The sequence below is a fragment of the Arabidopsis lyrata genome (genome assembly GCF_000004255.2).
Source record: "Arabidopsis lyrata subsp. lyrata unplaced genomic scaffold ARALYscaffold_8, whole genome shotgun sequence".
In the NCBI taxonomy this organism is placed as follows: Eukaryota; Viridiplantae; Streptophyta; class Magnoliopsida; order Brassicales; family Brassicaceae; genus Arabidopsis; species Arabidopsis lyrata.
Genome location: NW_003302548.1, coordinates 528,181 through 549,035, shown reverse-complemented (window position 1 = coordinate 549,035; position 20,855 = coordinate 528,181). Strand labels below are relative to the sequence as shown.

General features: G+C 31.5%; 4 protein-coding genes and 1 pseudogene across 4 annotated transcripts; 2 read left to right on the top strand and 3 right to left on the bottom strand.

Annotated features, from left to right (window-relative positions):
• Window positions 1-369: 369 nt before the first annotated feature.
• Window positions 370-1,424, bottom strand: LOC110229993 (annotated as a pseudogene).
• A 986-nt stretch (window positions 1,425-2,410) lies between these two features.
• LOC110229990 (probable BOI-related E3 ubiquitin-protein ligase 2) lies at window positions 2,411-3,326 on the top strand. The gene is made up of 2 exons (XM_021031392.1): window positions 2,411-2,423; window positions 2,664-3,326. Exons 1-2 carry the CDS (start codon window positions 2,411-2,413, stop codon window positions 3,104-3,106), a joined length of 456 nt encoding a protein of 151 aa, XP_020887051.1. The 3' UTR covers window positions 3,107-3,326.
• A 9,793-nt stretch (window positions 3,327-13,119) lies between these two features.
• Window positions 13,120-14,452, top strand: LOC9299450. Its single transcript, XM_021029442.1, has 2 exons — window positions 13,120-13,575; window positions 13,855-14,452. The coding sequence occupies exons 1-2, from the start codon at window positions 13,235-13,237 to the stop codon at window positions 14,033-14,035; spliced, it is 522 nt and encodes a 173-aa protein (XP_020885101.1). The 5' UTR covers window positions 13,120-13,234; the 3' UTR covers window positions 14,036-14,452.
• Window positions 14,453-16,267: 1,815 nt separating this feature from the next.
• LOC9299449 (probable serine/threonine-protein kinase PBL19) lies at window positions 16,268-19,064 on the bottom strand. Its single transcript, XM_021029436.1, has 4 exons — window positions 18,125-19,064; window positions 17,462-17,713; window positions 17,068-17,190; window positions 16,268-16,963 (listed from the first exon to the last, which is right to left on the bottom strand). Exons 1-4 carry the CDS (start codon window positions 18,524-18,526, stop codon window positions 16,496-16,498), a joined length of 1,245 nt encoding a protein of 414 aa, XP_020885095.1. The 5' UTR covers window positions 18,527-19,064; the 3' UTR covers window positions 16,268-16,495.
• Window positions 19,065-19,920: 856 nt separating this feature from the next.
• On the bottom strand, window positions 19,921-20,195 carry LOC9299448 (putative defensin-like protein 126). The gene has a single exon (XM_021021876.1). It carries the CDS (start codon window positions 20,125-20,127, stop codon window positions 19,954-19,956), a length of 174 nt encoding a protein of 57 aa, XP_020877535.1. The 5' UTR covers window positions 20,128-20,195; the 3' UTR covers window positions 19,921-19,953.
• Window positions 20,196-20,855: the final 660 nt, after the last annotated feature.

The following is a 20,855-nucleotide window of genomic DNA, read 5'->3' as shown; positions in this document are numbered from 1 at the left end:
CCCAGAATTAAATTATATGAGTAGCAACATGATAAAAATTAAACTTGTTTCAAATTGGAATAAAGAAACATGCGATAAACATTAATTAAAGACATATAGTAAAAGCAAAGATTAAAATTTGTATGTATATTAGTGTGTGATTTTATATCTGTAATATAATTGTATTTATTTTATGAGTGATCTGGTATTGTTTTTTTTTTTTCTTTTTCAAGGGGCATTTGCAAAAAAAGCCCTTTTTCCTCTATATTTTTTAAAAATGTCTCTTTCACATGTCCATTTTTAAAAATACTCTATTTTATTTACAAAATGACTATATTATCATTTTTAGTAAAGAAATAAAAATATAGAAATGAACGTAAAAGATCACATTTTCCCGCCAAAAAAAAAATCCCGCCTAAAAAGTTTTGTCGCCAAAATTTCAGAAACGAATTTTCCCGCCAAAATTACTGAAAATTAAATATTTTAAGAACTCATATCTGGTCCAACCAGGCCCCATCTACCTTCCTTGGCATCGTAAGCAAACACCTTTGAACCAGCCACCACGTGGAACTTTCCGTCAATACATGCGGAATTGTAAAAAAGGCATGTCTTCTTTTGCGACGCTGCAAGGGATGGGATCAGGATCCCAAACTTGTGTTCTTGTGTCAAACACCTCGACCGTGTTCCTAAAGGGATCATCCTCATTGTCCCCATCTGCTTTGAATTTTCCTGCTACATATATCTTTCGATCAAGAACGCTAGAAGAAACCGTAAATAGCTCCACACTCAAGCTTGGAAGCTCACGCCAAGAGTGAGTCGTGCAATCAAGAACGGAGACAGTAGAAGAGGAGGCTTTGTACATGGATTGGGATGCGCCAATGTTATAAATATTAGAACCAACCGCCACGAGACTCGAAAAGTTGGCATTAGGGAGAATGTGGAATTGGGACTTTAGCCAAAACATAGTCACTTGACTTGTTATTCTTCTTACTGGTTTGCTCAGGTTTCCGGCCGAGGGTGAACCAGATACGAGAAGAATGCATACTTAAGCACACATGTAGACAACTCTCGGTGTGGCCCAAAAGTGAGCGGATTTTGTAAAGCTCCGTTGAAGCCAGCAGAGATCGAAACCTCTTGGAAACAAGTGAGAGAGTTGGATAGTACAACCTTGAGACGCGTGCGATGATGCGCAATACCAAATCATCGGGAAGTGACGCAATTGAGATCGACGACGGCTTTTTCTTCTTATTCGTCCTTTTTCTTTTTCGGAACTGACGATACGAAAAAGCCGTTGATCGACAATATCTCCATTCTTCTTTTACTTAGGGTTAGGGATTTTGCGATCTGGCTCTCTTTCTCTCTTAGAGGAAGAAGAAGACGACTACACATTAGGTTAAAATATTGTAGGGAGATTTGAAGAGAACTTCTCAGCAAAGAAAACCCATACTGTAGAGGAGAAAGTGCATTCAAAGAAGAGGTGATCATGTTTCTCATCTACATTAGAGCACATAACACAACTAGTTTATTTTTCCAAAAATACCACAAAAGTTTTGGTTTTCCAAAAATACCACAAATACAAAAATTGATTTTCAAGGATGTAGAATTTAAATTTTTAGGTTTGGGTTCACTAATTTATATTTAGGGTATAGTTTTTAGGGGTAGGGTTTAGTGTTTAGAGATTTAGGGTTTAGTTTTGAAGGTTCAAAATTTAGTTTTAGTTTTGTGGTATTTTTGGAAAAACATATATTTTTGTGGTATTTTTGGAAAATAAACTCATTTTTGTGGTATTTATGAGAATTGCCCTCAAAATTAATTAGTTTTAGTTTACAATTAAGATTTTTTTATAAATACTAATCATGTGACCCTTTGCCTCCTAGAAAATAAAAACAAAAAATTGTGGGTTCAAAGAATGAACTTTTTTCTTTAACATTCCATGGTGGGGGCAATGTTTTTAGGGCAATTCTCATAAATACCACTAAAATGATTTTTTCTAAAAATAACATTATTAGTTTTATTTTTTAAAAATACCATTATTTTTTTATTTTTTTTCTAAAAATACCATAAAACTATCACTTTTTTTTTTATTTCATCTTAGTTTATGTCTGATTTTAAAAATGCAAAACACGATACAAAAATTTTATAAACTTGAATCACTTTTTAAAAATAAAAGATATGAATTATAATTGAAAGAGATAAAGAAAAAATTAATAATAAAAAAATATTCAACAACTCATATTTTGTTCTCTTTCCACTTCACGATCCATACGTTCTATCCAAAATAAAGTTAAAATAGACGTTAATTTTTTTATATACTAGTATTTGACCTGCGGTATACCGTGGGTTTACTTTTTCTAATCAAACTTTTATATAAATAGTTTTTGAATGTTTTGTTTGAATTGTAAATGAGCATTAGTAAATTATTTTTATAAAAATGCGAGTTAAATGTTTGAGAAAATATATATATATTAATTTTGTAAAAATAATAAATATAGGATAAATGTAGAGCAAATTTTTTGGGGTGGTGTTATTCAATGATGGATTTTAATAGAATTGAAATCCAACACTAATCCAGTGTTATTCAACTAATGATTATAAATCTAACGTTAAAATTTGGTGTTATTAGATTCTATACTTCATTACATTTTAAAAGTTTGGTGTTATTCAATTGTGGGAGTTACTTTAAGGTTTAAGAGAGAAAGAAGCAGAGATCGAGAAAGCCACACGTCGTCACGCCGAGCTAGAAGCACGTGCGGCTCAGATCGAAACAGAGGCACGTGCCTGGCAAATGAGAGCGGCGGCGAGAGAAGTCGAAGCCACGTCGTTACAAGCTCAATTGCAGCAAGCCGTAGTAATAGCTCACGGCGGCGGAATTATTACGACGGCGGAGCCACAATCGGGAAGCGTAGACGGTGTGGATGAAGCTGAAGACGCCGAATCGGCTTACGTTGATCCAGATCGGTACGAAATAATCGAGCCGAGATGTAGGATTTGCCGGCGGCGATCGGCGACGGTGTTGGCTTTGCCGTGTCGTCATTTGGTTCTGTGTAAAGAATGCGACGGCTCCGTGAGAATTTGTCCGCTATGCCTTAGCACGAAGAATTCAGGCGTGGAGGTTTTCTATTCTTGATGGGCTCATTCTATAATGGGCTTATCAGGCCCAGCCAAATATAATTTTTATATTAAAACAAATTTATATATAAACTAAATTTATCATTTTTATAAAGTGTACTGTTGAGTCTCATTCTTGAATAGCTTAAGAGGTTTAATGTACATAGCCACATTGGTTTTATTTTATTTTTGGTTTTTAGAAATTCTTTTGATATCGTAATAAATCAACCTTGACTGTTAAATTTATTTATTTTACACATATAGCATTTAATATCGATATGATTTATGATATTTTAGCTGATGTTGAGGCATGATTTAGTATTATTTTCAAATGTTTTGTATTGTTATAATATTTGTATTATAATTAGGAATATCTTCTAGGGTTTTTGGGATTTTATATATTTTTGTATAAAGCATCTTTAGAAAACATTTAGAGATTTTTTTCATTGTTTCTTGTTTTTGGTCGATCTTAATATTGTGATTAATGTATTTTTTGGAACTTCAAACTAAACGAATAATTATCTTAGTTTTTGAGATATATTCATAATCAAGGGATCCTACAGTCTATAACCATAAACTTTTGCTATGTCAATTTGTTTCTATGAAATTTTAATATACAAGAAAGAAATGTAGAATCTCTATAAATAACTCTTTTTAAAAAACAATACTTCTTGAATTCCTTTTTCGAAAACCACTGAGTAATATATGCTCCTTTAGTCCTTGTCATGAGATGTAAATTCAATTTGGAAGAAAAGGAATAATAATTGTGAGAAACTCGTGACTTCCACATAGTGCCATAGCCAAATTAGCCATATACGACCTACAAAGTCTATACGCTCATTCCATGCCTTTTTCAAACTAATAATAGTCCATCCATGCCAATTCACCTTTTCCAAACTAATAAATAATAATAGTCCATCCATGCCAATCTTCACCTAGATAAGTTTTCAATTTTGTTTGTTTATTTTTGTATGAATGCTAAATTTTATTCATAAAAAACCTTTATTACATTATATGCTTCTTTGTTCTTAGAGTCTTAACCTTACACTTGTGTGAAAGAGAGTATAATTAAAGACTAAAAACATTCGGACCCCTAGATGTGTCTTTGCGAACCACACTTGCAAAGCGTCTGCAAGTTTGCCATTGCTCTGTTTTAAAACCGTCGATTTGTTTGTTTAAACTTGTTTGTTTATTTTCATCTTTTTCTGTAATATATATATATATATATATATACCTAGTTCTAGTTATGCAAATATATATATATATATATATATAGTTATGCAATCGCAGTTGAAAAAAAAAGAAGACAATAACAACGTGTAGAAGAGATATACAAACTGGTGAGTCAAGACAAATAAATCGATAAACCAGAGTGACCAAAACTATAAAATTTTCTATCCAATTTGATTTATCAATTTTCTAGGAACATAAGGCGGACTTGTAAAAGTGCTAATAATCTCCAAAGAGCAACATAAAATGAGCTGCAATTGGACCTAAAGAATGTTTATAAATTATAATGATAGGGTGTTAGTACTGATCTCGACCAACACTATTAAAGTGAGGTTGATATAGATTATGTCATTATGCTAAATGAAAATTAAAATACAAATAAATAAGATCCAACAAATTGACGTTGGGCCTAATCTGGGCTTATATCTGATCTCGGGAAAGTTGGGGCAAACGTTCACATGCAAAACTTAGTGGTCCAAAATGATAATAATTTTTTTGGCCCAAATAGATAAACAAAAATTAGCCCAATATTACAAATTTGACCAATACTTCAAACTTCAAACTATATTCATAGTTCATTCTCCGTGATTTGAGGTTTGTAAAGTTGGTAAACACTATCTGATTTTTTTATTTACAGTATTCATAATATTTCTATAAAAAAAATTGTTGTCACAAATGCACTTCAATTTATCTATTGATCAAAATAATATAAGTTGGAAAAACCTAGTCCATAAAATAATTTGTCCATATATGCGGGGTGTTTAGCTAATACTCAAAACTCGTGTTTAAGAGTAAAACGTTATATGGTTGATGGTTGATGGTTGATCCAAAACCAAAAGTTGTTGAATAGGTATTAGGCTAGTAGCCAACCTAATGTTATGGAATCTCCAATAGAGCAAACGTGTTCTTGGATTTATCAATTTTGACAAAATATTTTACTCAATTTACTAATTTGAAAAGATCTCTATTAGGTCCATTTGTTTTTATAATGCATTTGGTACATAAACCTCAATATATACACCAATAATGGCCAATGGTGCGTCACAATTGATTCGCTTCTTTTATAAAACACATCACATGTAACGAACTCACCAACTGGGCAAAAGCAATTATAAGTTTAATTATGTTTCATTATTATTATAAATAAAAATCTAGAAACTATCATATGAACACATGTGCCTAGATTTTTTACAGGGATTGTCTCATTATATTCGTTCGTTATTACGAGTGATTATATGAAAATTAATCAATGACAATCTTTCTATTATTATTGTTTTCGTTTCCTATTTCTTTGAGATTATATATAGTTTTGCAAAAAGGAAATAATACCATTCTGTTGGCGAAATTCGTATCAGTTTTTAATCGGACGGTCAAAAAGTGATCGAAAGGCTTATAAATTATTGGCCGTTAGATTGTGAAAACAACAGATGATACTAGATTCATTGTGAAGCAGGCAAATTCTGGTCGGTCAGGTCTTACGTGTCTTGATTTGTCTAAGCCTTGGTTTTACACGTGTACTATAGACATCCAATATCTGAGGACAACGAATGTAAAATACCATTATTATATTTTTGTAATAAAAACCGATTTGTTACGTCGGTCTAACTATTTCAATTATCTATACTAGTATAATCGCAGCATTTTTTATGACGGATGGATAAAAAAACTTTCGAGTATATCAGATATCTGACCCATTTTAAAAATTATTTCACAAAAAAATTTGTTGGGTCGGGTTATATTTAACCCAACTCATACACCGGATATTCCATATTTAATAATTTAGATTTTTAGAAGATTTGATTAAGATTTATAATTATGATTCTCCTATCATCTTTGTTTGATTTGTTTTTAACTGTTTTGAATCATCATATAATACATAAAGTAAAAAAAAAATCAATTTTTTTTCTACATATACTGTGATTCGAAATTTTAAAAACGGACATATATTATCCAATTGACGAAAATGTGTGTTCAACGTTCTACATCGATTAAAATATTTAGACAATGATTCAGAATCATATCATAAATAAGAACATTAATAAAATAAATGAGTTTTTTGGCAGGATGAGTTTGGCGGGACGGGTTTTTGAATCAACAATAATAAAAAAAATTAAAATATCATTAATCCGCCGCTTCAATGCGGATTTAATCCTTATTTTTTTAATACAAATCACAGGACGTGTTAAGAAATTACGGAACGGGTTATATTTCGAAAATGATTTATATGGCGGACGAATTTGAATCAATATTTATATACCGCTTTAATACGGGTTAAATCCTCAGTTTATTAATAATTATCTCGTGGACTCGTGGTATACCGTTACTTAATAACAGTTGTAAACTATAATATAAAATAAATATGTTATAAGGAGATACAATTTACAAAATATTTTTATACTAACTTTAAAATTAAATCATCCCGCGGATTAAAATCTAGTAGTATTATATAAGTATCTACTATCTTGAAACAAAAAGTGGTATATTAATATCTTGACAAATTGTTTGGTAAACTTTAATTTTCTTTTTGGGTTTAATCGGTGAACTTATTTGTTCGTCAATCGTCACTTATTTGTTCGACTCGAATTTATTCATTTATGTTATGTACTATATTTCTGAGGTTTCAAGAATATTATTATTGATTTATGATTTTACCACTATATATGTTTCACATATATTTTGACTCTCTATAAGATCATCTAGCAAAATGAACCTATATTTATTGAATAACATCTAAAGTCAATATATTTTTCTCTCTATGCTAAGTATGTTCGAACACTTGGAAAAAAGTAGGTTCAACCACAAAAAAATGTTGTCCTTCTTGGCAACAAGTCTTGCCACATTTTCTAATATTTAATTTGAAAAGAAGAAAGTTTCACAAATGACAACTGAGTCTACTCTAGGGGCGATGGATTCCCGGGAAATGCCCGGCAAAGAGGAGTGGTTGATGAAATAAACAAACCTCGTTAAAAAAAAAAGAGCACTTTTGCTATTTTAAAACTCTAGTTCCTTATTTTAGTTGCTTAGGTGAAAATCTAGAAGCATACATTATTGGAAATGACATCACCATGTTGAATTTTTTTGCCAGACTGATACACAAAAGTTACTCATGCGTCACGACTCACGAGTCCATTTAAAAGTTTGTATGATTCAAATCAGAGAGAAAACATCAATTCCATAATTTATTAATTAAACCTAGAGAATTTCTTTGGTTTGGCTACACACGCAAAGAATTTTTAACGTAAGCTTATAGTATTTGCAAGCACTTTAGCTTTTCTTGTTACGAGTATCAATCCGTAAATGATGTTATATGAATGAAAAGAACACTAAACGAGAATGTAAAAGTTTGAACAACTCAAATTCAGGTTAAACGTATAAGTGTACAAGATTAAGTTTGTTATTTACACATGTATAAAAAAATCAAGTATCATCGACACTAGTTATAGTGAGAGCGGTTCTGCGGAATTAAGCAAACAATTCGAGGCAATCAATGGCAGGACAGGGAAGGGAAGAGTAAATACGTACTTCAAAATATGGGACCTATACCCATGGATTTGGGCGGTGAGTCCACGTCATTTAGTGAGTAAGAATTAAATATTTTTACCACGAATTTTATGAAAGAATAGTGGAAAAGACTAGAGAGGAGATAGAATAATTTAAAATGAATTTGTGAAAAAGTGAAAATACAGATGAAGGCCGACGTAAGGAAGCCATGTTTTTATTTTTATTTCTAGGTGATATATAGATTTTTTTTGTTTTTTTAAATATATATAGATATTGTATGTATATATCATTGAGTAATAGTGACCCTTATTTGAAAAATCGCTAGGCGCTAGTCGGGCGCTCGGCATGGGCCTAGCGATTAATCGGAAAATCGGATTAAAATCGGAGATTAATCAGGGATTAGTTTTAGGGTTATTTTAATATTTTTAAAACATATTAATCCAATATTATTTTTAAAATTGCAGTAAACACATAAAAATGTATTTTTGAGACAAATATTTATGATTTTTATTAAAATATGAACATAAATTATTGTAAAACATTACAAACTCCCAATTCAAATGATTGAATAACAAAAATAAAAAGTTTTTTTATACTGGCAATCTAAAAATAATCGGGGTATGTAAGATTAGGCGGGGAATAATCGGATTAGGCTGGGAATAATCGGATTAGGCGGAGAGTAATCGGGTGACTGATTTCTTTAAGGGATTAATCATTAATCGAGGCGGATAGGGTGGGCCTAGCGATTAAGCGGGGAGTAATCGGGTCTAAGCGGGGATTTTTAGAACAGGGATAGTGACACACTATTATCACCACAAGCAATATTTTGACATACTATTAATAATAATAATTAATGTTTAAGTGATAAAAAAATATGTTTACTGCATTTTGTATCATTATTAAATTATATTTGTCACCAATGGGATCCATCAATTTGAACTGAAATTGAGGAGGAAAATAAGTAATTTTAGAAATATTTGAAAATAGATATTGTATGTATATAATTAGGTAGGTTTTAGTTTTAGTTTTTTTTTTTTTTTTGAAAAAGAATTAGGTAGGTTTTAGTTCGGAGATTGAAACAGAAACAAGTGGGTTTCGATAACATCGGAGCCTTACGCAAGTGTACGACGTCAACTTATTAAAAATATTTGCTTGCACGTATTCCTTAGCTCGTGTAAGGTGTATCACACTCCAAGACCCTCTTATTTTCTTCCCATCATCAATCAATAAATTAGTATAGTATAATTTATCAAATTTGAGTGGGTTTCGGTAACATCGGAAACTCTTATATTTTGTATTTTGTTGGCAATTTGCTAACTATTCATTCATACACGAGCTTGCCAACCAAGGCTTAACTATTTTACAAGTTTCGGTTAACACACGACGCATGTAATTTTTTGGTTTGACAAAAATTGAAATAAATGACATTTTGCGGTGTAACCAACAATTGGGACGGTGATGGTGACTCGGAGGGTGTTAATGGTGTGGACTTTAAAGTTCGTTTGAAGGACGTTGTAACTTACCAAATATATCACCATTTTAAGAATTTTATTTATAAAAGTTAAAATGCAAACTTTTGGAATAATGATATGACTTTTTTTTTCGTTTCTCATTCATGGATCGATCACATAATTTATTGAGTTAATATTTACAAACAAGAGATTTTGCCATTTTGCTGAGTATGAAATATCTTCCTCAAACTCAATAAAAATGTAAGGTTATACACATGCCGACTCAATTATTGACGAGACCCGGTTCTAGACCTGTCCCAAAGAAATTAAGACCCTTAGACAAAAACAAATTTTTTTGTCTATTATTATAATTTTAAAAAAATACCAAATTTGTTTTCAAATAATTGTAGTTTTTAATTATAGAAATGTTATTTTCTTAAACTTGAATCTTTTCATATTGGTTTTAACAAAATTTGGAATTTTTAAGGTATAATTTTTTATTTAGTTGGTTATTTTATAAAAAAAGTTGGGATTTTTGTATATATATAAAAAAAAAGACCCTAAAACCCTGTGCCCTAGCACTCCTAGCACATCTGCTAAGCCGGGCCTGGTTATACAAATACTCTCATTTTAATATTATAACATACCATTCATTACCAAATGGAACTACACCGCTTTCATCGAAATTCTTATTTGTTGTTTTCGATTCCACTATTTCTACAAGGTCCACACTATTATTGGAGAGATTCAAACTACTATTGTTTACTTACTATAAAAACCAAAATCACACACCTATTCTACATTTAAAAAACACCGACCTCATTGCACCACTACTATTTGTAGTTGTAACCTACGTTGCACGGAATCGCCGGAGAAGTGTCGATTTCCGCTCCGGAATCGGAAACGGGAGCGGAATCGCTCGGAATCGGCTTGGAATCGCGATTCCCTAAATGAGTCTTTTGGAATAGTGGTGGAAGCGTAAGATTGTGAGTGGGAAGCGTCGGGGATAGATTGGAAGCGTTGTTTGCCTTACCAATATTCAAAAAAAAAAGGAAAAAAATACAGAAGAAAGACGGTGATTAGGGCTTCTAGAGGAAGAAGATGACTCTTCAAGGAAATTACACATTTACCCTTCTTCTTTTAAGTAAAAAAAATAATTTTGGAAGTTTCCAAAGCTCGAACACTCGACCTGAGAGAATATTAAAACTGTCCATGCCACTATACTACAACAAGACTTGATATAGTTGTCGATTGTAACGTTATATAAGCCTAATTTTATAAAACCCTATAGAATTTCTTCTCTGCTATTTATGTCTAATTTTAAGGTTTTTAAATTTAGTTTTCAACTAATTTATTCTAATATTATTTTCTATCATGATTGTAATCTAATATGATTTTATGTTTGGTATTTATGATACATATATATATATGCTTCCAACACGTACTCGCTTCCTAATTTTTTAAAAAATTTCGCTTCGGCATTTCCAAACGCTTCCGTTTCCGCGTACCCGCTTCCAATTCTATGCAGCTTAGGTTGTAACCTCACAAAGCACCTCCCTCAAAAGTCTTCGCCATAACAACGTCACCCACCACGGAAATTCATAAAGCAAACAAAACGACAATTTTTTAAACCTTTTTTTGTTTTTTAGATTCACAAATTTTTTAATTCTTGATTTAATTAAAAATTTAAGTTACGAAATTATTTTAACATTTTGTCGCGATATTAGAAGAAGCAGACACAACACAAGTAGTAGAAGTGGTGTAGTGATTACGGTAACGCTTATTCCAAAAACCCCACGCGCGTGGGGCCCACCTCTCCCCCGAATCCCCATGATTTTCTTTAACGTCTCTCGAGTGCTGGTGGGACCCTTGTTTTATGGAACCGTGGTGAAGTTTACTTATTTGCATTTGTGACCCTTCTATTTCTCATAATTACAGTATTGCCGCTATTTTGTTGCTTCCTTCTTGTTTTTGTTACCTTAAAACTTTTTTTGAATGCCTTATTAGAAAAGTTAATTCTCTTTGGACGGATGTGATCACTATTTTACTGTGGCATCACTGGTACTAACAGTGGTTAAATGAGAACTAATTATTGATCTAATGTCTGTTAGAATTATAGCTGTATATATTGATTGAATCCATAAAAATTAGCTAGTAGAAATTATTATCTTTAAATTGTTAGTAGGATCCATCCACATACTATTTTAATAATCTGATTAGTAGAATATATATTTTTCAAAGAGATTAATATGTTAGATAGTAAATTCTATCATTTTAATTCTAAAATCAATATAGATAAAATTTATAAATAAATAAATACTGATTTACGCGTATTTAAACATTATGTGTGTAACATAATATAAATATTCTCATAAAATAACCTATTACGTAATTTAATTAAAAAATTTTATGATTATACCATTTTATTTATTTACTTTAATAATTTTTTGACTATCTAATGCATATGTCCTTAAATATATTGTTAAAAATGCAGAAACTTTTTTACAGTAATTACCAAATTTTCCTTAATTTTCAAACTTATGTAACTTTTTTCATGTGTTGAAAAATCAAAGTTAGTAATTTAACTTTAATGATGTGTCTGCGTAGAAAAACAAGAAAAAAAAGTTAATAATTAAACTAAAAAGCAAATGTTGAAAAATTAACTTTTTTACTTGGCTCTCTGGAAAGTTCCTCAAAAACCAAAAGACAAATTGAATAATTATTGTGATGTTGTAAAGACTTTTACTACATTCAAAAATTCTCACAATTAATTATTTACTAATAAGATTTTTCATTTCTTTTTTTTCTCTACAAACTTAACAGTCCTTTTTTTCTCTTTAATTGCACTAGTTTTTTTAAAGTCCCAATAATAAAACTTTACTTGGAATGTAACATTTTTCAATTAATTAAGTATTTCTTTTAAGATTATTTATTTTCTATTTATATATCACCTTTACGATTCATTGATTGTTCAATATAAAATATATATATATTTCATTTAATATAAACAACAATTCAACAAAAATAAAAACATTCAAAAAAAATATATGTTTTACTATTAATAGTGAAATCAATATAAAACAACAATAGTCAATAAAGAAAATTCTACACAAAACAAATTAGCACATAATAGTGAATCATTAATCATTCAAAAATTAGAGAAAATCATAAATTTTAAAGCATACCAATACAAAAAAATATTCCAACAAATTTTAAATTTAAATTAATACAACAAACTATTCATAGAAGATCACTAACATTATAAATACAATGACCAATGGAGTTTTAACTTGCAAATCGAACAAGTACTATGTTTTCCAAGTTTTGGTTAGCTTATCACACTTTTTATTTATGCTTTTGGGTACAAAATTTTGACATAAAATAAATAAATATAAATAAATTTATTTGTTTCAAATATTTATCTATTAGTTTATTTTTAAACTTTTTAATTTTTTTAATAAATCTTTTTGTTATGTTATTAAAATAATATTCACAACTTTTACAGCCACAACTTATACAATAGTATTTACTAATTAGACTTTTAAAAATATTTTAAAGTTACAGCCATAATTTTTACAGTCAAATTCTCTGTAACCAAAAGTTTACAGTAAAAAATTTATAGTAAAAGTCTTTACTAATCTTCTTTTTAAGTCATGAAAAAATTCATTTTCTAACGCCTCTCTCAATTATTATTCCTTATTATGTGTCGAATAAAGTATATTTCTCAAAAAGAAAATAACAAAAGTGGTTTTCGATTTCTTGTACTTTCAAAATTAGCATAAAAAGTTTACAAAAGCCAATAGATTCTCCTCTCTCAAAATTCGCCCCTTGTTTTATAATTCCTCTCTCTTAAACCCCAAAAAAAAAAAAAAGATATTTTTTGCTATAAAATCCCACTTCACACTTCCTTCACATCAACAAAACCTCTCTCTTTCACTTTCTCTCTAAAAACCAGAAAGAAAAAAATGGAGGTTTCATCGAGAAAGCCTTATTTCATCGAAGAAGAAGAAGATGATAATTTGGCTTCTTCTTTAACAGAAATGGAAGCTGGGTTTTCTGGTAACAATAATAATCATGGAAATCCCCAAAACGGCGTCGTTTCAAGCCGTTTCTCTTACGTTAGAATAAACAGTCTCAGGAACACTTGTAATAATTATTACAATCAATACTCTGTTTCGTCTCCGAGATCTGTTGTGTCTGGAAGATTTCATGATTTCAGATTCGATAATCAACAACCTCATTTCTTGGATTCGTGTTTCCTCTGTAAGAAACCTCTTGGTGACAACAGAGACATCTTTATGTACAGGTAACTTTTGAGATCTGTAACATCAGATCTGAGTTTTTTTTTTTTTTTCAATTTCTCTCACTTTTTTAGTCGAATTTATTAAAAATGAATATTTTTTTCGAATACCCATTTCTTCAATCTTCTGATTAATCAATTTAAACGATTCATGGGTCTGATTTCAAATTCCTCTGCTTTTGGTCGAAAACCTAGAAAAAGAACAGATTTTTGAGCGACCCATTTCTTGAATTTTGTTGTTTCATGGGTCTGATCTATAGTTTTTGATTTTGTGAATTTTTGCAGAGGAGACACACCGTTTTGCAGTGAAGAGTGTAGACAAGAACAGATAGAGAGAGATGAAGCAAAAGAGAAGAAACAGAATTTGTCTTATTCTGTGAAATCAGCTATGAGGAGGAAAGAACAATCTTCCCCAACTAGATCTCGTGATTATGCTTTTTACAATGGAACTGTTGCTGCTGCTTAAATTATATAAATCCAGACTTTGGTTATTACGTAAGTATTAATTAGGTTAAGAAAAAAAGAAAGAAAGAATAAGCTATATTTTATCTAACGCTATGAAGCTGGTTTTGTTTTGGATTCTCTCTCTCGAGATCTTGAGATCTTTTTAACTTTAGCTTCAAGTCTTGTGAAAAGAGGAAAGCTAAAGATCCTTTAATTTTCTTTTCTTTTTTTGTAAGAGGAAAAAGAGTTTCTTGACTTGAAATTTTGGGAGTATGAGAAGAGAAAATGTAAATGCCTATGTGGATTATGTCCATGGCATGTTTGAGTAAATTTTCTTGTTTTTTCTACTTCGGTAAAATTGTCTTTCGAGGAATATACAGATGTAAAATCGAATTAATATGTTGAATGAACCATGAGAATATATACGAGAAAAAAAAAACACTACAAGAGTAAGCCATTTCTTTTTACTTGCTTAAATGACGTTTGAAATCATGAATTCGAATGGAGCATCAATGATAGTTTAATTTGGAAGTCCGCAAAAAACTTTTTTTCTCTCTGCTTTATCTCTTCGCCGTTGCTTCCGTCAAGCTCGTGACCGGCGCGTGGCGGCTCTCATAGCGCCGGCGTCGGTCTCCTCCGTAACTTTTCGTTGTAGTTTTCGATTCTCTCTTAGTTTGTGTTGGTGGTGGTCTCGTTCTGGTCGTGGGCAAGGTGAAGAGGCTCTTTTGAAATCTCAGATCTGTTTGGATATTGGTCTAGAATCTCGCAATTTGTAGAACTATCTGTCCATGGAGCTGGTGGAGTCGTCTTTTTCTCTCTCACCACTTGGTGTAGAGCAGCGGCTTGCTTCAGGTGGGGTTGTGGTTTAATGCGAAGTTTCAGATCTGTTGCTCGGTGAGGTTTCTAAGTGGTAGTGCTTCCCTTGCCTTTGTACTTTTGGCCTGCGTTTGGGGAGTTCTTTGGTTTAGTTCGAGTTAGATTTTGTGTGCGTTTTGGAAGCGGTCGGAGCGGCTAGTTCTTGTAGTCGCTCAAGTGGTTTTAATGTCTCTATGCCGCCCTTGTCTCTCCTTTCGCCCTTGGTTTACTCGTTCAGCCTTTGGCTCCCTCTTGTCTCGCTCCCTTCCTTTGCAGAAGCTTCGTTTTGTTTGTTGTTGCGCTAGTTTTCTTAAGTGTGCATTTGTTTCTTCTTCTTGGTGTTGTTCGCTGTGGATGATAGCTGTCTTGTTCTTTCGTCGTATTCGTTTGAGTTCGGTGATGCGTGAGAGGTTTAGCTTCGCTCCTTGTCCTTGCGTTTCAGATTGGTTTGGATCTGATCGCGTTTGAAGTCTTCTACCTAGACGTTAATGGTTAATGGGCGCTTTGGTCGCCGTCGTCGCATCCGGAAGCGTTTTTGAGTTTCTCAAGTGATCTTGCTTCCCGGGTTATGAAGTCTTGGTTCCGGTTTTGAGAGATCAGCTCTCATCTTGATAGGAGGTTGTTGATGTTATCTTCGGGTTGGCCGTGGGCAGCCGTGGTAAATCTCATTCGTAGGTGCAACGGAAGAAGAGGTCTTTTTGCCTCTTAAGTACTAGTGTCTTTTGGTTGGTTATTGCCTTGTTGCTTCTGTGTTTAGTTTAAGGGTTCATCAACTTTCGTTTTGGCTTGAGTTTTTATGCTTTTTGTGTCATAGTGTCTTTAGTTTCCCTTACATAGGGCCTAGTTTCCGGAGAATTCTCGTTTTCCTCTGGCTTTGTCTCCGGGGATTTACCGTTGTCCGCCGGCTTTGCTTCCCTCTTTTGGGCGTTGTATTCTACTTTGGTTCTACGACAAATTTATCAATAAAATTTCAAGTGACAAAAAAAAAATGACGTTTGAAATTGATTCTTTTTGTGGTAAGATTTGGTGACTTGCGAAAAGTGGAAACTAAAGGTATAAAATATCTTTTTCCTTCAAATGCTTTTGGTAGTACAGTTTTCTTTTTCTTCACGAAATGGTAGTACAATATTTTCCTAAACAAATATGAGCAGTGGACCAGAAACTCATATAAATTGAAGTAACTTATAAAATGAATAAATAAAAATAGTTTTTCTCTCTTTCTAAAAAATACAATTTGTATAAAATGCAATAATGTTTAAAACGTATAAGGTTTCATGATAAATTCCAAACAACAACATTGCACTTGCATTCCTACAAAAATATGAGAGTAGCGACTCCACCATACTCATTTATAATGGTCCACACTATTAATTAGAACTTGTAACAAATAATTTGCATATATCCAATAAATATTTATCATCGAAAACTTTGGCTAAAATGTTACGCTATCAACAGCAAATTACACTCTTAAAACCTGATCTCAATGATTCTCTCAATCACCGTATTAAATTTCATTTATAAACACACAATAAGATACATTTTCTCTACTAATCATCTCACAATAAACCAACAAATTGCATAAACTTATTTATCTATTAAAATCTGCAAAAAACTTCTAAACTCAAAATCATCCTCTGACACTAACCCCTCCTCTCAAACTTTGTTTCTCAGGTTTTGCAACTTGTCTCGTCCTTACCTGACTACTTTCCTTAGCCGTAGCCATCGGATAATCTTCATTATCGGATTCTTCGATAATCTTTTTCAATCCTTCTACTACAATTTCCATCGCGGGTCGCTCTTTATCGTTCTTTTTCAGACAAAGATCAGCCAATTTAGCCAAACTCCTAGCTCCAGCAGCTGGATAATTGTTGCGTAGCCGAGGGTCAACGATCATGCTGAAGCGTTGACTATCAGCAGGATACTCTTTGACCCAATCCAATAGTCTTCGTTCAGCCACTGGCTTGTTCCTCTCAATGGTTCGGCGTCCGGTTATGATCTCGTAGAGCACAACACCGAAGCTATAGACATCGCTCTTTAACCGAAGATGACCGGTTTGCACGTATTCCGGAGCTGCATAGCCGTGTGTACCAACTCTCTATACATTGAAAGAAGAAGAACTGTTAAACTTTGTAAGAGATTCATCACTTTAAAGTACAAGTGAGCTTATATATACACAGTTATGTATCAAACCAAACTTACTGCGGTAGTGACATGAGTATTGTCGCCCTCAGGTCCTTCTCTGGCAAGCCCAAAGTCTGATAATTTCGGACAGAATTCATGGTCTAAGAGCACATTAGACGATTTGAAATCTCGATAGATAACCTGCAGCCAAATAAACAAGACATGATCATCCAATATTTTCATTAAACACACATCGCGACAAATTGGCGAAAATCAAACCTAAATTTCATCCCCAAACGATTACAACATTGTTCACAAAAAGTCTCAATCCTAATCTACTAATCATCCCTCTATGACCACATTTACATATAACTTCACTAATGTTTAACATTGTGCCTGTCCTAAAATATCAAGAATAATCAAAAGGGTCTATCTAAAACCAGATTTCCTCTAATGGGCTTTAATATTTTACCTTAAGTTCATGTAAATAAGCCAATCCTTCAGCTGCACCAAGCATGATCTCGAGTCTTTTTTTCCACGGTAATGTGTGTGATCGACGTGGGAAGAGATGGTCCTCTAAACTTCGATTCGACATATACTCATAAACCAAAAGCCTCTCGATCCCACTCTCCCCGTCTTCCGAGCAATAACCTATGAGCTTCACAACGTTCGGATGATTCACTACTCCAAGAAACTGAACTTCTGCTAGCCATTGCTTGTGACCCTAATACACCATTCAAACACAGAGAAGGGAAAATTCAAAACTTTTGAAGAAAATTTCAGAATTGACATTACTAAAGAAACAAAGGGACAAAGTTTACTTAATAAATGCATCCATTGACTCATACTTACTCTTCTATTTGACTATTCTAAATCTTTATTTCAAGATTACGAAATTTCTTCGACTTTACTTCAAAAAAGTGACAAAATTTGAATTTGCTTCATAATTGCATCAATCTAAACTTCTTCTATTTCACGATTCTAAGCAGTTTTTCTTCTTCCAGAATTCACTTCAATATTAACATCAAACCAACTTTGAAGAATCTCTTAGCTTCAATTTATTGCTTAATTATATCCTAATGATTAGATTAGCAACAAAACAGAGTTTAGACAAGAAAGTGATCCTTTTTTTTACCTGTAAACCTTGTCGATTGAGTTTCTTAATGGCGACGACAAGTGGAGGATCAGAATCTCCATTGTTGAGAATCTTTCCTTTATAAACAATACCAAATCCACCTTCACCGATCGCAAGCTTTCTGCTGAACCCATAAGTGGCTTTACTAAGTTCTTCGTAAGTGAAAACCCTAAGATTTTGTTCTCTCTCTGTATACAAATCTTTGATACTTCTTGGAGAAGGCAACGACCTTGGCGTCTGGAGATTAAACGACGACGTTTCACTCCGATTAGTCAGTTCTGGAGCTGAGTTTTGTAACAATTCTTTACCTTTTCTTTTGTTCTTTTTGTTGTTGTTGTTGTTGTCTTTCTGTTGATTTCTGGATTTGGGTTTCTTTGATTTGAACAAGAACAGACAATTCATGTCTTAAGAAGAGATACAAGAATAAAAAGATTGAAACTTTATGAAGAAAACACAAAAATTAATTACTTTAGTTAAACCCACAAAATGTACTAATAGTTTCCTTTTTTGGGTTTCTCAAGTTCTGAAATTAAGAAAATGGAACAAAGAAATTTGAAGGGTTTTTCTTTGGGTTAGATTGAGTAATGAATTGTGGAAGAAGAGTATGAACACAGATCTATTTGACTAGAAAAGAGATTTTTTTCCAGGAAATTGAAGGAGAGAGACAGCAAAACTAAAAGCCAGAGTATAACAAGACTCTTTTTGTTTGTCGAGAAAACAAATTATGAAGGAAAAAGACACAAAACGTTACGCGATTCCTTAGAAGATAAGGAGAGAAAGAAGAGAAGAAATCGTGTTTTAACAAAAAAGAAAACAGAAGAAATCGCGTCCGTACGGATTACACGTTGAAAAGTATGTGTGAAAGACTCATACATTTCTAGACTCTGTATTAATTGTATAGGTGTAACGTTTTGAAATGATTTATGGAATTTTTGAATGAATTTATTTTAGCCTAATAGAAATGTCAAATTCGTTTTATTTTACTAATTTCATATTCTACATTTTTATTGGAAAATTGCACAATATCATAAAATAAATATGAAATTTTGGCTAATAACATCTATCTTCTACATATTAATGACGTGACAAATCCACAATTATTCTCATTTTTTATTTTATTTTTAGTTTATGTTTATTGCCAAATATTCTAACAAATTATCTTATATATAATATTTTTTTAGGTACAGTACGTTAAATCCATGTGTACTACAAAAAAAAAAAAAAAAATAGGCTTAAGAGTATGCAAAATTTTCATTTTTTACCATACAATAGCATAAAAAAAATTAAACTGATTATCCTGTGCATTAGCATCATTACCTACTTATTTGTAAAGTTATTTTTTTTTATCGACGAAACTTTAAAACAAAATGAAACTCTTTAATAGGTAACCAAATGAGGAGGAGCATAGCTTACAGAAGGAAAAAAAGTTAGAGGGCTAAATAATAATATCTTAAAATACAACCAGCGAGGAAAGGAGAACAAAAAAAATTCAAATCATTTTTTGACATTTGATGATAAAGTTGAATATGAATAATGATGCAATTCATGAAAAAAATAACTTTATATACAGAGATTTGGTTTAAAATTGTTCTAGCCTATCGAATTTCTAATACTTAAAAGTTAATTAAGCGAATAAAAGTATTAAATAATCTATAACTAATTAATTTTTATGAGTTTTTCTTTTTGAACAAACAATTTCTTGTAAGTTGTAACATATCTTTAGTAGTTTTATGTAGTACAATCAGAATGGGTTACAAGGATTATTTTTATGGATTATAATCATTATTTAGTAAATAGTGATTTATAAATTTCAAAATTAAGTGAAAAATTCAAACTATGCATTCAAAATTGCAGAGGCATATTAAGCGTCGATCATTTGTTCTAACACACTTGCCGGTTCCTCTCCATAATTGTAAGCACAAAGCGGTACACGAGCCAACACCACAATCTGTTTCTGGTAAAATCTCATGACACATGGTTTGTCCTTGAATCTCATTCACCATCGATCCTGTAAAAGTAATATTTGAAACACAAACACCAAGTTATCAATTTTCATGGTAGTAAAATTACATGATTTTATAACAGAACTAGAGATTGTAAAAAAAAAAACCTAGAATAAGAATGATGTAAACAAAAAAAAAAAGGGAATTTAGTCATTTTTAAGATAATTGGAGTTTACAAAAATAATAAGAGTAGTGGTAGTGTATAATGAAGTATCACACACAGACACACACACACATATATATATATATATATATACATGCATATATTATCAATTTGATATTTTCTCCTTGCGTATATATTTTACTAAAAACATATGGATTTGATACTATCCATATGTTTTTAGTAAAATATATACACAAGTGGAAAGTATCAATTTGATATAAACCTAGTCAAGTTTCTAAAAAAAAAAAAAAAAAAAAAAAAAAAAAAAAAACTAGTCGAATCTGTTTTTAGATTTTTGTTCAAAAAAAAAAAGAATTACAAACAAGTAAAGATAACTATTTTTGTATTTTACTCTATATCAAATTAATATTTTGTTCTTTTTTCATTTCAAATATTGTATGTTCTGTTTTTGGTATAATAGTTTCAATTTTTTTTATTTATTATGGAACAGTACTGAAATAATTAGATATAGAGAGGTAAAATCAGATTAAATGTCAAAATTGCAATGAAGTCAATTGTATAGTTTATCTAAGATTATAAAATAATCCTACGGTTTGAATCGTTT